Source organism: Colius striatus, chromosome 6 (genome assembly GCF_028858725.1).
Source record: "Colius striatus isolate bColStr4 chromosome 6, bColStr4.1.hap1, whole genome shotgun sequence".
NCBI classification, from domain to species: Eukaryota; Metazoa; Chordata; class Aves; order Coliiformes; family Coliidae; genus Colius; species Colius striatus.
In genome coordinates, this window is record NC_084764.1 from 14870591 (window position 1) to 14888741 (window position 18151).

An 18151-nucleotide genomic window follows, 5' to 3' on the forward strand; every position below is an offset into this window, starting at 1 on the left:
ATGTGCTGTACCACCTCCTGTGGCATTAGCAGTTACTGTAAGGTGAAACAGGCTGTAAATATGCAGCAGAAAAGCCGTTGTCTGTTCTTGGCTCTTAAAGTGTGTTCAATAAAGTCTTTTTAAAAAGGAAAAAAAAGTGATGTTAGGCTGAAATTAACACTAATTCTCTTACTCTTTTGTTTCAAGGCAGAAGTGTAGATGTAGTCACTGAAAGGTATTGTATAAACCTTAAGTTCAGGTGCTTAGCATAAATTGGTTCTTTTGGATAAATGTGAACAAGTATTAATGAGGAGAGATAGTTGAAATTTTACCCCTTTAGATATGCAACAAAGGATCTTTTTCTAAACAAATAGGATACAAAAGTCATCTAGAGATCTACCCAGGAAGAGATAACATACTTAGTGTGATGTCAGTAGTTAAAAGCTGATTCAGATTCTTGAGCACCCCCAGCTAAGGCCCCTTCCAACCCCTACCATTCTATGATTCCTGTGAATAATAGGTCTACTGATAGGGTTTATCCTTTAAACAAATCCCATGAGGAAAACCAGGCAACCCCTCCCCCTCCAACAAAACAAACCAAACACCCCACAGTTTTGTGGTCTCAGGGTTTGTTTTGGGTTTTTTGTGTTCTTAAAAGTAGCTAAATTTTTTTGGTCTAAAACTGAAGAGTAATTTAGCCCAAGAAAGGTAGAAGTATTGTTTCTCTTTTATTTCAAAATTGAGGGAAAAAGTATATGTCTGATAAATGCTGTGCAGCCTTAAAGCTGTGCAGCTGTGCAGCTGTGCTTCAAGCCCTGCCCTTTGTACATATAAAAGCTTTACAGGACAGGATTAGTTACTTGGTATTGGGAAATGTGTTAATGTATTTTATCACCAGCAGGTTTTACAGAACAGAAATGCCCGTGTTCTTTTGCCTTTCTTCCTTGCTGCTGTATGTCAGTGCATGTGAAAGCCAATATGTAGTACATATCCAGCAAAAGGTTTCAGGGATAATATTGCAGGTTACAAAAGCCTGATGCTTTCACAGGTCTCAAGTGTAAGTATCAAAGTGGAATGCTAGTCCAGTAATGTTAAATGAGTAATGTGTAAGAATTTTTATTATGGAAAATTTGCATTTGACCTCTGTAAGCTTTAGGACACATCTAGGAGTTCTAATACTCCTTTTTTTTAGTTAGATATAGTGTTCCCATGTTTTTCATTCTCATTGGAAAAAAACCCAAAAGTATCTTCAATCTGTCTTTTTGAGGAAATTTGTATATTAAAATTTGTTTTCTTAGCTTAAAACTTTTTCCTACATTCATTAATTGTTTTCATGTCTTCTGGTAAACATGAAGGATTCAAACTGGGTTGTTGTATAATGCAATTTTTTATGTGAATGAGCCTTTTTAATCATTAAATAATGCTGGCTTAATGGGACTTTGGGAGTGCAGCAAAAGTTCTGTTCTGCATTTGATTTTTATAAAGTCAATTTTGTTGTGCTCTGAATACAGGAAAGAATTCGGTCTTTAAATAGTTAAAAATGTTACTGCCAGAAGGATGAAAATTCCTTCAATCTTCTGCAGTTTTGTTTAGAGAGAACCTGAAAAATATTTGCTTTTTACTGACATGTATTTATAAAAGAAGTAGGTCTTAGAATCTCCCAGGATAGTAACTACGGGAGTTATAAAATAACACGTGGAGGTATTTATGAATTTGTAGAACCAATATATTATTTTGTCTTCTTTTTGTTTATCCCCAAGTACCTCTTCCCTTTCATAGAATCATAGAATGGTAGGGTTGGAAGAGACCTTTAGAGATCATCTAGTCCAACCGCCCTGCAGAAGCAGGTCCATCTAGATCAGGTCGCATAGGAACATGTCCAGGCGGGTCTTGAAGACCTCCACGGAAGGAGTCTCCTTGTCCTGTTGCTAGATACAATAGATGAGATGTCCCAACTTCCTGACACCCACCATTTAGATATTTGGAAATACTGATAAGATCCCCCCTCAGTTTTCTCTTTTTTAGACTAAACAGCCCCAGTTCCCACAGCCTTACCTCATATGAAAGTTGTTCCATTCCCCTGATTATCTTGGTGGCCCTGCACTGGACTCTCTCCAGAAGTTCAAGAGGGACAGATCCCTCTTGAGCTGAGGAGCCCAGAACTGGACACAGTACTCCAGATGAGGCCTCACCAGGGCAGAGTAGATGGGGAGAAGAACCTCCCTTGACCTGCTGACTACACTCTTATTCACTCTTACTCTTTCAGGCTGTCTTGCACTTCCTAAATTGAATCTACAGTTTCTGACTCTTCATGACTACCTGCTGAGGAACTTCAACCTTTTTCGCTTAGAGTCTACCTACGAGATCAGACAGGACATTGAAGATAGTGTTAGCAGGATGAAGCCATGGTAATATTTCTTAGCTGATGCAAACCAGTCAGTTCAACTTCAGTTGTAGTAAAGATGCATTGGAGAGTTAATGACTGACATTGTGTATATACTATGTACATAGTAACAAATATATTTTAAATTATTATCTACTGTGTTTTATACATAAGGCGTTGCTATGCTGTGGTTTTGTGAGTGTATGTTGATATATGTGTGTCTGTAGGTGTACTAAGACAGTATGTTGGATGCTAACAACCAACCTTTGTTGTGTTAAGAAAGATGAATTCGTTCTCCAAAAGTACTAGCCTAGGCTGACATTTGAAAACCTGGAAACTTAGCACAAGTCTGCTGGGTTATGAGAGATGTTACTGACTATTCTTGAATTTGCCATCTGCCACATTTTGATCCTTTGTAAATCTTAACAGGATCATTTGATGTAATATCTCTTATGCTCAGTAATTGCTTTTTATCTTCCTTTTTTCTTCTCTCTCACTGGGTTGATTGGGGTTTTTTTTATAATGCCAGTATAAATTGCCTTTTCTTCTTGAAATATGTGAATAAGTCATTTCATGTTGTGCTTCAGTTCTAAAATACGGGATTAATGTGATTTTGCTTTAGTAGCATGCAAATGTCTACTGACAAAACTTTCGTGTTTGGGGGATTCTTTTGGTGTGTTTTTTGTTTTGGTTTGGTTTTTTTTTTTTTAGGTTATCTGAATATGGAGGTGTGGTCTTTGGTGGATGGGCTAGGATGGCACAACCCATCGTCTCTTTCACAGTAGTGGAAGTGGCAAAGCCTAATATTGGTGAAAACTGGCCCATGCGAGTACGAGCAGATGTCACAATTAATTTGAATGTCCGAGATAACATCAAAGATGAATGGGAAGGTACTTAAGTTCTTTGAAATAAGGTGCTCAAAATAGGTGCTCGTCAAAATATGCTTTGATGTAATTTTATTTGTAAGCAAGACACAAATTTGTGTATCTTAGTAAACTTATCTAAGCTCTGGGGTTTTTACCTAAAATGAAGACTGAAATTATTAAAGTATTTACACATCCATTGGGAAAAGAATGTTTACTCTTTCAGACTGATGTCATTCAGTTTCTAAGTGTAAAATTCTGCCCTTTACAGGGAGTGTGGAGAAACAACTAAGCATTTTAAATTTCTATGCGTGCTAATCAGGTCATATTGGAAAAGTAGTGGGGAATGTGATATCTGCCCCATACAAGTGGAGAGGACAGGTTTTGATTCAGTTCCAAACAGTGCATTTTAGTAGTTTCAAGTGTATTTGAGCGTTGTCAGGAAGTGCTGATTCTATTAAATACTGTTTCTTAAAAGTATCCGTTGACAACACTTTTTTTTCTTGGGGAATTCATCTTTTGTTGACCATGTTGGCAAGTGTCATAGATGCTTGTACTTGTCCTTGGGCTATCAGTAAATGTCACTCCCCTCTCTTTTGTTAGAGAAACCAGTTAAATGTGCTGGAACTTTGTAATTTGATTACAGGTCATGTAGTGCAAATGCTGCAGCATGTGGTTAATGAGCATATGCAAATTTGGGAATGTAAATGTCTGTTAAAGTAGAAAAGCTGGGAGGATGACAGCAGATTTTGCTGTGTTGAAATGCACAAAACTATATAGTAGTGCATCTAGTTGTTTTTAAACACTAGAACAGTCTCTGTGATTTCAAAAGCAGAACTTAAAATTTAACAAAAGCCATTAATGAATTAATGCCTGACATAACAGGGTGTTGATGAAACTACTTTAGATTGAATCATATCTATTGTGTAATCAGAAATAACATCTCTTGAAAATACAGCATTTGTTTAATAAATTTTAAAGATATCTTAGTTCTATGAGAATCTATAGGTAGACTGGAGAAAAGGATTAATGTTCAAAATTACATGAGTGAATTGGAGAAACTGCATTTTAGAAGTAGGGTACTGTTCAGCACGGATGAATATTAAGAGACTAAATTTTAGCAAGAATAAGTCACTGCACAAATGCTTGTTGGAGGAGCAACTGATTAGGCAGTAGCACTGCAGAATGTAGAGAGTCCAAGGTCATCATTGCTCAAAAACAAGTGACTCCACAACAACATGTTACTGCTGAAGAAAGGCACTCAACCAAGTCATACTGGGATTTAGAAACTGGAACGTAGCATGGAAAACAAGTAGCTAGTCTGAATGACCTTTCACCCTAGTAAGTAGACAACTAAAGTAACTTTATTTAGGATTTTATGCCCAGATCTATGCACTGTACTTAAATTGTAGAAAAAAAAATTGGATATCATTCCAAAAGAGAATGATGAGAAGAGATTGATGACACTTTTTCTAAGACTGAAAAAATCTAGGTTGTGTAAGTCAAGATTATTGAGAGAAGAATAATCTTGAAATAAACTTTATGTCTAGAAATAAAGCAGTCACTTTCTCCTTTTCATATCTAGGAGATATGTGCAGGAATAGTGGAAAAGATGACAACATCCTATGGTTCTGTATTCTTTTAAGTTAAGGCATGTTTTGAAACAGCACATTATTCCTTCTCTAAACAGGTGGGGTTTTACTTAAATGAAATTTTGGTGTATTCTATTGTGTGTATATATACTAAGGAACTGATAAGGAAAAAATGGCATTCAATCAACTCACTAAATGTTCCTTTCTGGAATCAGGGCTTCGTAAACATGATGTCTGCTTCTTGGTTACCGTGCGTCCCACGCAGCCTTATGGCACCAAATTTGACCGGCGACGACCTTTTGTTGAACAGACTGGCCTGGTGTATGTCAGAGGCTGTGAAATCCAGGGCATGTTGGATGAGAAAGGACGTGTTCTTGAAGAAGGTATGATGAACTAAAACTTGTTTGAAAGGTTTTTTTTTTTCACTTTTTTTTAACAGCCGAATCACTGACTTGCCTTTTTTTTAAGCAGTGCTCACTGAATTCATTACTTACTTGAAAAAACAAGCCAATTCTGTAAGCAGCATGAGAAAGGTCAACTAGTTTCTTCTGTTAAAATCTGATGTAATTAGATTAATTAAATAAATCTAGTACATCTTGGGTTTCAGAATAAAATAGCATATATTCAAAAGCATTATTAGAAATAGGGTGAGAACATAAAATAAGAATATTTGTAATGTTATACATAAATTAGTTTTTTCATCTGAAGCTGCGTAAATTTCATTTCAGGAATGATTATGCATCCCTTATTTGAATGATACTCTGCTTTTAGCACTATTTCTAATTCTAATATTACCATTTCATTATGGGCAGGACCTGAACCCAAACCAAGACTTAAAGGGGATTGCAGAACATACAGAGTGTTTCTGGACCCAAACCAGTACCAACAAGACATGACCAATACAATCCAAAATGGAGCAGAAGATGTTTATGAAACATTTAATATAATAATGAGAAGAAAACCAAAGGAAAATAATTTCAAGGTAAGGCACTTGCTCGTTGGCTCTTAGAACAAGAATTTGTCTGAATATGCAAGTGATACTGAGACATGCTCCTTTCAGATGCATGTAGTTAAGCCTTTTAGGTGGTGCTGGGTCATTTGAGGAAGTGTCGTGGTTTGACCCAGCTAGCACAGCAGCACCACGACAGTCTCGTGCTCAGTACAGCCATTCACCCCCATCCTTGTTAGGATAGCAGAGGCCCCAGTGAAATGGGAGTAAAAAAGGTAAGCAAGATTGTTGTGGATTAAGATAAGAGCAGGGAGTGCTCGCTGCCAATTATGGTTCTGGGCAAAACAGACTCCAGTACTCGACTTTGAGAGGAAAGTTGGAAAGTTTATTCTAGAAGAAATGGAACAGAATAAAGGCAAAAAAGGGAGTAGGATGATGAGAAAATAACAACCACCACTTTAAGATCTCCCTCCCCCATCTCTCCTTTCTTCCCGGGCCCAGCTTACTGCTCCTGATATCTCTACCTCCTCCCTCCTCAATGACTCAGGGGTGCAGGGAGTGGGGGACGTGGTCAGTCTCTCACAGATGGGCTCTGCCGCTTCTGTCTTCTCAGATGAGGACAACTGGCATTCTTCCCCTGCTCCAACACGAGGTCCCTCCCACAATACACAATCCTTAACAAACTTCTCTGGTGTGGGTTGTTCCCAACAGCTGTGGCTTCTGCCAATAAAGAGTCTCTCACACGGGATGCAGTCCTTGGTGCAGTCTCAGTCTCATGGATTCTTTGCCATGGTTGCAGTTTCTGCAGTTATAGGGTCCCTCTCTCGGGACAAGGCCTCTTCTGGGTATAAGTTTAATGAGCTGCTTTGTCGTGGGTTCCTCCCCACAGTGGCAGCTGTGGATATTGGGTCCCTTCCTCAGGACACGGCCTGCTCGGGCCATAGTGATAAAGGATCCCTCCCTCAGGACATGGCCTCTTCCGACCATAGTTTTAATGAAGAAAATCACTGCCCCTGGCTCGAGGTCTGTGATGGATTGGATCCCTCCCATGGGACATGACCTCCTCCAGCTGTAGTCACTGACCGTGGCTCGGGGCCTTTAATGAAGTGAATCACTGCCCCTGGTCTGGGTCAGCTTTAGCAAAATGAGTCTCTGCCCTGATACAAGGTCTATCAAAATGAGTCTCTACCGCTGATGTGGGGTTTTTAAAGAAATGCAAATAAATCTCAGCTTCACCAGTCCTCTCTGTAGAATGCAGGGGAGTCTCTGCTCCAGCACACCTCCTCCTGTCTTTCATCACTGACTCTGGAGTCTGCATGGTTGTTTCTCTCACTGTTCCTACTCCTTGCACCCCCACCAGCCAGAAGAAGAAGGGCCAGAAGAAGGAAGAAACAGGAAAGAGAAGGAGGAAGAAGCCTCCTCTTCCAGCTTCTTCTTAAAAAAGTGATCATGAAGGCATCTAATTGGCTCAGCTCCAGAAGTGGGTCTGGCTCAGAGATGGGGAGAGTTGCGAGCAACTTCTTACAGGAGCCATCTTTACAGCCCCTTCCCACTTACCATAAAAGGCTGTCATGTCAAACCATGACAGGAAGTTAGAGCATGAGAGCTGGTGGTAACTTCCCCGTGAAGTTACTCTTTCTTCACTTGAGTGTGTAATAAAACATTAGATTATAATTTCAGTCTTCTAACAAGTAGCCTACAGATTTGGCTTTTTGGATTAAGGGAGTATGTGGAACCTTTTTACTACCTGATGTAATAGTGGACTGCAGAAAACAGAGGAGTAACAATTCAAAAGGTGCAAATCAGGTGAAAATATTAGCCTATAAAAGCATCACTGGATCAGTTTGGTTTTGGCCTTTGTAGAGTGTCAGGTGAAATTTTTAGCACTAAAATAAATTTTTAAATTTTTAAATTTTTAATTTATTATATACATTTGGTAAGTCTTATGGAAATTGAATATAGATTGAACGGTGCTTTTTCTCCTGCCTTAACAGTCTTCACACAGCTGCAGTGTGTGATTCTTTAGCCTTTTACTTCCTTGGGTATTCATTGTAAAGAGAGCCTTCAAGAAGTTTTCTCAGAGTTCAGAGTAAACTGAAAAAAATATTTTAAAAAAATACTAATGCATTATGATACTGTATGTTGCCTATAAGTAAGATTAAAATTATGCACAAAGCTTTAATTCAATTTTGCGTATAAATTCAGCAAATGTTGTTTTTCAGGAAGCTTTTCAATAACTTAGCTTTCCTTAGCCTCAATTAAAGCAAGAGGAGTAAAGTTTTCCAGGAAAGTTGAAATGTATATTTGCATTTCTAGAATTGTGAATTGACAAAAGTTTAACTTTGATGAAGTGATCTGTGTTGCCCATAGTTAACTTTTATTTTGCCATAAGTACAGAATCATAGAATCATTTAGATTGCAAGGTTACTCTGGAGATTATCTAGTCCAGGCTCCTCCCTCAAGCAGGGTCACCTGTAGTAAGCTGTGTAGGACCACATCTAGTTGAGTATTGAATATTTCCAAGTCTTAGGAATCAAAAAGTTATCTGGACAGTCTCCTGTAAGTGCTAATTTGTCCTTACATTAAAAAAAGCGTTCTGTGTTCAGATGGAATTTAATGTGTTCTAATTTGTGCCCATTGTTTTCTGTCTTGTCACTGGACACTATTAAGAAGTGTCTGACTCCCTCATCTTCATGTCCTGTTGGGTATTTATGAGGTTGGTATGATACACCCTGAGACATCTGTTTTCCATGCTGAACAGTCCCAGCTTTTTTTGCCTCTTTCTCATATGAAAGGTGCTCCAGTGCTTTAATCATCCTTGTGACCCTGCACTGGACTCACTCTGATAACTCATACCTTTTTTTCACTGAGGAGACCAGAACTGAACACAATGCTGCAGATTCAGGGATTATGTGCCATCCAGATGGATTGGACAAGCTTGTGAGGTGAGCCTATATGAACCTCATGAAGTTCAACAAGGCCAAGTGCAAGGTCCTGTACCTAGGTCAGGGCAGCCCCCAGTTTCAGTACAGGCTGGGGGTTGAGGGGATTGAGAGCAGCCCTGTGGAGAAAGACTTGGGGATACTGGTGGATGAAAAGCTGGATATGAGCTGACATTGTGTGCTCATAGCCCAAAGAACCAGTCATAGAGTGGCAGGGGTTGGAAGGGACCTTCCATGATAAAGATCACCTAGTCCAACCTCCCTACCAAAGCAGATCCACCTAGATCAGGTCACTCAGGACCATGTCTGGGTGGCTTTTGAAAACCTCCAGAGACAAGTTTTAGTAGCAGGTGGGAGCTGGGGTGAGAGTCGCAGATGGGGACGTAGCTATGGCACTGAATGTCATTATGCCTGGTCTCACCACAACCTCTCTTTAAAAGGTCAGCTGCTTTTGAGGCTTGAACATGATATATTTTGCCAAAGTACACTTTTGCTATTCATTTCTGGCCCTACTGTCCCAGCACTTTGTAACTAAACAATCATAGAATGGTGGAGTTGGAAGGGATCTTTAGACATCATCCAGTCCAGTCCCTCTGCCAAATCAGGTCCACATTGATCAGGTCACACAGGAACACATCCAGGTGGGTTTTGAAAACCTCCAGAGAAGGAGACTCCACACCCTCCCCAGACAGCCTGTGCCAGGGCTTTGTCGCACTTAACAGTGAAGGAGTCTTTTCTTATGTTTAAATAGAACTTTTTGTGTTCCAACATCTTCCAGTTACCCCTTGTCCTGTCACTAGATACAATAGAAAAAGAGAATGCCCTAGCCTCTTCACATCCACCGTTTAGATATTTGTAAATATTAATGAGATTTCCCCCCCCCCCCCCCCCCCAATCTCCTCTTCTCTAGACTAAAGAGCCCCAGTTCCCACGGCCTTTCCTCATAAGGAAGATGCTCAAGTGCCCCCGTCAGGTTGGTGGCCCTGTGCTGGACTCTGTCTAGAAGTTCCCCGTCCTTCTTGAGCTGGGGAGCCCAGAACTGGATACAGGACCCCAGATGAGGCCTCACCAGGGCAGAGTAGAGGGGGAGAAGAATCTCTCTCGACCTGCTGGCCACACTCTTCTTGAGGCATCCCAGAATGCCATTGGCCTTCTTGGCCAGGAGGGCACATTGCTGGCTCATGGTTAGATTATTATCACCAGGACTCCCAGGTCTCTCTCTGCAGAGCTGCTCTCCAGCCATTCAATCCCCAGCCTGTACTGGTGCATGGGGTGGTTCCTTCCCAGATGGATGACTCTGCACTTGTCCTTGTTGAACCTCCTTGAGGTTCCTCTCTGCCCATCTCTCAAGCCGGTTGAAATCCCGCTGAATGGCACAGCCTTGTGGGGAATCAGCCAGTCCTCCCAGTTTGGTGTCATCAGGGCACTTGCTGAGGGTACACTCTGTCCCCACATGCAGGTTGTTGGTGAAGGTGTTGAACAAGACTGGTCCCAGAATCGATCCCTGTGGAACTCCACTGGCATCAGGCCTCCAACTCGATTCTGTGCCATTGATTACCACCCTCTGGTTTCTGTCATTCAGCTATATCTCGATCCACCTCACTGTCCACTCATCCAAGCCACACTGTGTGAGATTTCTGATAGGGATGTTGTGGGAGACAGTGTCAAAGGCCTTGCTGAAGTCAAGGTAGATGACATCTGCTGCTCTCCCTTCATCTAGCCAGCCACTTATGCCCTTGTAGAAGGCCATCAGGTTGGTCAAGCAGGATCTACCCTTTGTGAATCCTTGTTGACTCCCCCTGATAACTTTTCCTTCATGTGTATTGAGATGACATCCAGGATAAGCTGTTCTATCACCTTTCCAAGGATGGAGATGAGGCTGTGGTAGGGCCTGTAGCGATAGGACAAGGGGTAATGGTTTTAAACTAAAAGAGAGTAGATTTATACTACACATAAAGAAGAAGATTTGTACAGTAAGGGTGGTGAAACTCTGGAATAGGTTGCCCAGAAAATGGGTAGATGCTCCATCCCTGGAAACATTCAAAGTCAGGTTGGACAGGGCTCTAAGCAACCTAATCTAGTCAAATATGCTTGTTGCAGGGAATATGAAGTACATGATCTGTAAAGGACTCTTCCAACCCAAACCTTTATGTGATTCTATGGTTCTTAAAGGTCTTTTCCAACCTAATCAATTCTATGACTGTTCTATGATTCTGCCTCAGAAATCATGTTTTGAAATCATGTACCACATAACTGATTTTAATTTTAAAGGACTCTTCAGCAAGTTCTATGCAGATGGATAGGGCAGGAAGACAACTGACTTTTTATTTTCCGAATGATGACTCTGGTGTGAAAGAGTAGCTTTTCAGCTGCCAATTTTAGTATTTTTACATATATAAAAGCTAGTTTTTAAAAGCTGAAGCAAACTTTGTGTGGTGTACAAACAGCACTTGGCTGTCAGGGGCATTTTCTTAAACTTTTCTCTTAGAAATTGTTCATCTAGATTTAGAAATATTACATGAAGAAGCCTCATTTTCAGATTTCTTTGTGCTTTTCTTAGCACAACTGTATTATGCCATGCTTCATATATATTTTTGCCAGAATCACTTATTTTAAATTTACAACAAAAATACAAATATTCTTAGAAGTAATTGCCAGACCTTCAGGCTTCAGAAGTTAAGTACAGGGTCCTGCAGATCACATGCTAAAATATCTGTAAGATCAAGAAGAAATACACTATGTGTCTCTGTGTCTGCCTGTTTAAGCAAGGATGATGATTCCATTACTTTGATTCCTTGAGTAATCCAACACAAGCTGGAAAAGGATGCTTCCTTTGGAGATGGATATGTAAATTTAAACTAGGAGAATAAATTTTCAGACTTTGTTGAGGCTGACTATTTGTCACAAGATTGATGCTTGGAAGAACTGTGTTATATTCTGCAGCGCACTGGTGATGCCATCCATTTGTGTCTGATGATGTGATAAGTTGCATCTGGAAATCAGTGCAGGTTTTGTATCCCATATTTCTTCTGCTCAAGGACAGATGCATGATGTCCTAATACCAAACTTCAGATTTGGGAGTGAAGAGTAAGCTTTCGGAGAGAAACTAAATCTCGCCACAGGGATGAAATCCACAGGGTTGAAAGAGAAACTTTAAGTTGCACTAGACCTGTTTTTTTTTCTCTTAATGTTCTGGAATTAAAACTACTGATAATTATGGTTCTCTTTACTGGTTCTTTACTAGCAAGACAGTTTAAGACTTACATGATTTGACACTGCTGTTTTGTATGTATACACTGGGTGTGAATTGACTCAATCTAACCAAACTGGTGTCAGCCAAAGACTGTTATATGTTAGCATCTTAGAGTAGACTTGATGAGTCTTCAGTATGTCATGTTTTCTTAGTAAAAAGTCAGTGTCTTCAATTATATTTTTTCTGTTTTTTCTAATTTGTAGGCTGTTCTGGAGACAATTAGGAATTTGATGAACACAGATTGTGTGGTTCCTGACTGGCTACATGACATCATTCTCGGATATGGAGACCCAAGTAGTGCACACTATTCGAAAATGCCGAACCAGATCGCAACTCTGGATTTTAACGACACTTTCCTGTCCATCGATCACTTAAAAGCTAGCTTTCCTGAATACAAGATTAAAGTGACTGTTGACAATCCAGCTCTGCAAATACCCCCCTTCAGGTGATCTCAAAATTTCAAGTAGTCATGGTCTGGTATTTTTGCTAAATAGCATTGTCAGGTGGAATTGAGTTCAGTGGTTGAAGGGAAGTGTGTTCTTTCTTTCAAGAAAAGATGTTCTTATGTCAATATTAAGATTTAGGTAGTTATGTAAGAGAGTTGACTGTACTACAGCTAGGCTCAGAAGCAGATTGTGCTCTATTTTTTACTAAAGCACATCAAAGCATTTTTTATAGATCAGCCTATTGAATATATGGGAAAAGCAACAGTATGAGATAGAATCAAGACACATAGTGTTCATTTCTGCATTATGGTATCTAGCCTCCTTAAGGTCAGTCTAAAGATTTTAATTACGTTTTCCTTACATGTCTCATTAAAACAAGCAAAGAACAGGAATTTGAACATCAGTTAAAATTAGACCTTTTGGAAGAACCAGTCAATCAAAATAAAGAATTAAGTCCAAAATTGCATATTGCTGAATAGACAGTGCTGGTGACTTTCTGTTGGAACTTTACTCCTTCATTTTAATTTATGAACTTTTTGCTTTCAGTGTTTTTCCAGCTGGCTCTCAGCACTGCCCTTGGCTTTATGAGCTATGTAAAGATCACTTTGGATATATGTTTTGTCAAATACGCTGTCTTAAAATCAGCTTTATCAATTTATTTGTCATTCCTTTTCCTTATCCTCATTAATACTTAGTCTTTTGCAACTCTTCCTATTGTGTTGAAAGGTTATCTCCATGGTGACAAAGAAATCTTTCTGTATAAACTTCTAAGACAGCCTGGTATCATAACATGTTGAAGTTTAACCTTAAATGATATGTTACAGGATAACTTTCCCAATAAAAGGAGGTAAAGGAAAGAAAAGAAAAGAAGCGGATAGGAATGGAGAAAATCCCGAAGAAGCTAAAACATTGATTGTGGAGCCTCATGTCATTCCAAACAGGGGACCATATCCATATAATCAACCAAAACGGTAATAAATAGATGGGAACTGATTTACAAGTGATAACACATGTGTAGCAGTTCATTTTTATAAGCAATTAAATTATATTGTTACCTATAGATGAAATGGCATTTTTATTCCATTACCAAAAGAAGAATTGGGTATGAGACTGCTTCGGTTTATATTTAAATCAAGTTCTGTTATCCTCTCTTTGCTAAAAAATTCCCTTGAAGAGCAATAAGAAATACTGTCTTAGTATTGTGCCAGAACTTTGAATATTAGGAGTCACCTAAGTAATTTTACAGCATTCTCAGCACTACACACAATGTGGTTTACTGTCTTGCTTAGAAATTGCAAAATTGTCGTGTCTGCATAGTAAATAGTTGCTATATTGGTTTCATTTATATAAAAGTTTGCAAGCTTGTAGTCCTGGAGAAACATGTAGCCAATTAATTTAAATCAAGCTTGTTAAAACAATTGCTTTTATCAAAACTATTGGCAAAATCTATCTCTTCTCTGATCATATTTTGCTTTGTTATAGCAATACTATTCCGTTTACCCACACTCAGATTGAAGCTATACGTGCGGGAATGCAGCCTGGGCTAACTATGGTAAGAGTATTCTCAAACAATTTATACTACTATTTCTTTGATCCTTGCTTTAGGTATAGTTGGTGAAATATCAGTAATGCCCATTTCTGTAGCCTTGCTGAGGTCATTTCTATTAATAGTATAAAAAGTATGAAAAAATAACATATAAAGGTTCAACATCCTCCCATCTTCACAAAATCATATAGAAACATTTGATCTCTGTATTTCTGTATCCTATTTCAGGTGCTGAAGACTTTCCACAACTGAATTTACTTTATCAGTGACTGGAGTACTAGTTTTATTCTGTCAAGCTTTTGCCACATCTGTTATTTTTGTCTGTTTTATATTGCTTGCATTATTTTTAGTTTGATCTAATGCCATTAAAGGAAATGAAAGTCGCTGAATTATCTTCAGGGAGCTGCTTTTTGCTGTCACATGAAGTGTAACATGTAGTCGTTTATCTCCTGCTGACTTACGGAACTACAAAGTTACAAACCAAGCCAAAGCGGTAGATTAGCTATGAAAAATATTTTTTGGTTATTGAATTTCTGCAAAAGCTTTTAAGGTTTTCCAGTCTCCATTAGACTTTTAACTACAAGTACCTGTCGCCAGTGAAGTAAAGTTCATCCTCGTTGGAACTCAGTGGATTATTTGAATTACTTTATCTGATACTCTTAATTTCTCCTTGGTATAGGGCTAACTTTTAGTCTTTTGTGATGGTATTTGTTAGTACCATACTCTTCTTCCTCCTTCCTTCTTTGGTTTTACCACTCTCTATGCACTTTGTAGCTAGCACACAAAAGGTGTGAGGTAATTAAAATTCAGTAGAATTGTATGCCTTTTCTCCCCTTCTGATGAAAAGTGCTGAAATTAGTAGTGTTGTAAATGTGTATAAACATTAACTGAGTTATTGGCAGTGTTTTTGAGTGTTATATGTTTTCTACTAGAATACAGCTGAACTTTCTGGTTGATTAATGTCTCTTGTTGTCAAATTTTAAGGTCTCTTTAGAAACCAAAGCTCTTTTCTTACTGAATGCTGTGAAATACCACAGTAATCAATGCTTTAAATTTGGTCATAAAATAGTGTTGGAAAGGGATTTTTTTGGAGTGATTTGAATTGATGAATTTTATACTGTCAATAGGAAAGAAGATTGGGAAATGAAAATCTTTATTACCATTCCATTAACACTCAAAAATACTAGAGAAGGGGGTTTCTAAGTCACCTAGATTTTTTTTCTTTTAAATAGCAATGTGTACTGTGTATATCCTGTTTATATAATATTTGTGGAACTATTAATGACCTTCAAATGCAAGTGTATGAAGTACTCGAAACAACCATCTACCTCACTTTTGGAAGGCTTTAAAGAAAAAACGTAACTTCTATGCCTGATACTCCATTCATAAATATTTGAGCAAATGGTCATTATATAATTTGAACTTTTCTTACAAAACTGCATTTGTTGGTGTTTTAAGAGGTTAGAGAATGAGTATCTGTTAGGCTAAAAGGGCAAAACAACCACAGTGTCAGCTTTTTGGTTTTGAGGATGTATTTCTGATAAGTTGTGTTGTTTGGTTGGTTTTTTTTAACTACATCACCCAATTTTTTTCAGAGAGAGAAGGCAAACTATGATGTCTGTGTCATGTGCAATTACTTTTTTTTTACTCTTCAATGACTGAATTTCTATATTGTGCAATATTCTTATAAATTGTGTGTTGATTTTTGTTTTTTTTTTTTTTTTTTTTTTTTTAATTTGTTTTCAGGTAGTGGGTCCACCAGGCACTGGCAAAACTGATGTAGCAGTCCAGATAATATCCAATCTTTATCATAATTTCCCAGAACAACGAACTCTTATAGTTACCCACTCTAATCAGGTACAATGTCAGTAATGTATGAAATTTTCCGGTAATGAAAATCAAGAAGAGCAACAAGTACTAAGAAATGTTTTCTCTTAACAAAGAGAACTTGAGTTGGCTTGTGTGCTGTTTTGCCAGCTTCGTCATGTGAAATTAAGTTCTTGAATTTCAGATTTGTAGTTCTGAGCAATTTATCAGAAGTTTTCAGTACATTTAACTGGTTGAGGGTCAAAATGAGAAAGTATCTAATGTGCATTTCTTACAGTGGCACATTTAGTGTATGCATACCAGATTTTTGCTACTTAACTTTCTCAGACACTGTTTGCTCTGTTCTTCATGTTTCTAAGGGAAGGCCTCTTCAGCTGATTGCTTGCTTCCTATTCATAAGAAATGGAGTCTAGCTACTAATTTTCAAGCATATCTAAAATAATGATAAAAGTTTTAAAAGATTCTTACTGTAAGTCTGCATCTGGTTTGGAAGGATTTGTTTGGAAACCAGGCTCATCTTTTTCCTGGTCTCCGTAACTAGCATATCTTGTCTTAGTTATGAGCTATTTTAACTGAATGTACCACTTCAAAGCTTTTAATCTTTTTTCTGTCAAAGCAAGATCAGGCACTTACGCTGTTGATAAAGGAATGATGGTTGTGGCTTCATTTTGGTGAGGAGTTAAAACCTGAAAAAATACATCCTGATCTACAGTGGGTTGTGGGAGTTGACAGGTAGTGAAGTTCAGAGGATTGGGATCATATCTATTGGGAAGAAAAAGAAGGAAATAATTTGAAGGAGGTAGGAGACTTGTTACCAGACAAGACTTACATCAGAACATGAACTTGAAATTGTACTTTAGGAAATAACCTGTATCTCAGCAGGGTTTCTTCCGTATTTCATGACAGTGTACTTGAACATATTTACATGACGTCCAACTGACTTGGAGTAGAAGTGGAGTGTGCTCGTGTTAGTTTCATAACTTGATGATCCAGTACTTACAAACTTACTCCTTTGAAATACACTGGACAGTTGATACTAAGCTGTTGGAGAATATAGGAGTTAAAGGCAGGACACGTAGCACGTCTTGAAGTTTAATTCATCGAATCTGATTTATCCATATGGAATAGTCACAGCACCTGCCAGACAGTACCAGATCATACTGTTCTAATATACAGTAAAAGTTAAATAGTTTACAGTCATCTAACAAAGTCAATGTTTACAAATAGTACTTCTTCAGAAACTTCTAGAAACTGGTAACTTTAGCAATTAAGTAACTAGGTCATAGAATCAAATTTTAAAATTGTTTTAAATTTGTAAATCAAACTTAATTGTTGTACAAAGTATGCCAGTACAAGAGTGTTAGTAGGCTAATTTCCCTTTTGTCAAAATTAAGAACTTGAATTTCAATATTAACTTCATGTTTGTTTTGCTTTCCATTTATACCAAAATAAGCATAATTTCCTAGCTTCCTTTCTAGGAATTCTTCTGGTGTGCCCTTCAAGAGTGGCTGAATTTCTAAAAACTAGCTTTTCTCCTGTTCTTGTCAATCTTTAGGCCTTGAACCAGCTGTTTGAAAAAATCATGGCTCTAGACATTGATGAGCGTCACCTCCTGCGTCTGGGTCACGGAGAAGAAGAATTGGAGACAGAGAAAGATTTCAGCAGGTGAGAAAGGAGATGCTAATGATAAACTTGCTTATGTAAACATAGTAGCTAGATGTATGTGTTGAATCCATTCTACCCTCCTTGTAAATGAGCACGGAGCTGTGCTTGACAAGTTTTACCTTTCTCATATTATTGAATTTCAGTAACTCAGAGTGCACTAATTTTCAAGACAGGATTGAGTCATTTTGGTTCAACCTCAGTATCGAAACAAAGGTAGAATCAGGCAGTTGCTTTTTCATCAGCTCAACTGCTTGAATAAAAATAGTTCATTATATTCTGGGCCCAAATACCCTTTATAGAATTTATCTGCTTTGTGAGATAAAGATAACAATAAAAAGTAATAATAATAAATATAGGTTTTTGCATTCATAATTTTTTTTGTGCACACACAATGTCACTTGTACTAGCATGGTGAATATTGCATTAATAAATAGAACTATTAAATGAAACCTTCTAGTTTTAGTTTTTCAGAATATCTTTTAACTACAGAGTTGCTTGTTTCAGTGGCAAATAACACTTTCAGAAGACTACATACAGAAGGAAAGCTATCAACTGTATCCATACAAAGACTTAAGAACCTGTTCTTCTAAATATTTGTACATTTGTTATGTGTTAGTCCAATTGACATCAGCAGGATTACACACATTCATAAATCTAAGTGGGGTTATAAGAGTCGTGCACTGGAAATAACTGAACTGTCCAGTAC

At 38.1% G+C, this 18151-nt stretch overlaps 1 protein-coding gene across 2 annotated transcripts in view; it reads left to right on the forward strand.

Annotated features, from left to right (window-relative positions):
• AQR (aquarius intron-binding spliceosomal factor) overlaps window positions 1-18151 on the forward strand; it is a 76455-nt gene that overhangs the window by 35406 nt on the left and 22898 nt on the right. For both annotated transcript variants that reach the window (XM_061997590.1, XM_061997591.1), the window contains 9 exons: window positions 2246-2387; window positions 3074-3252; window positions 5033-5200; window positions 5630-5799; window positions 12165-12406; window positions 13232-13378; window positions 13890-13959; window positions 15700-15810; window positions 17336-17445. In XM_061997590.1, coding sequence (XP_061853574.1) covers window positions 2246-2387; window positions 3074-3252; window positions 5033-5200; window positions 5630-5799; window positions 12165-12406; window positions 13232-13378; window positions 13890-13959; window positions 15700-15810; window positions 17336-17445 — 1339 coding nt within the window. The remainder of the gene's footprint in view (window positions 1-2245; window positions 2388-3073; window positions 3253-5032; window positions 5201-5629; window positions 5800-12164; window positions 12407-13231; window positions 13379-13889; window positions 13960-15699; window positions 15811-17335; window positions 17446-18151) is intronic.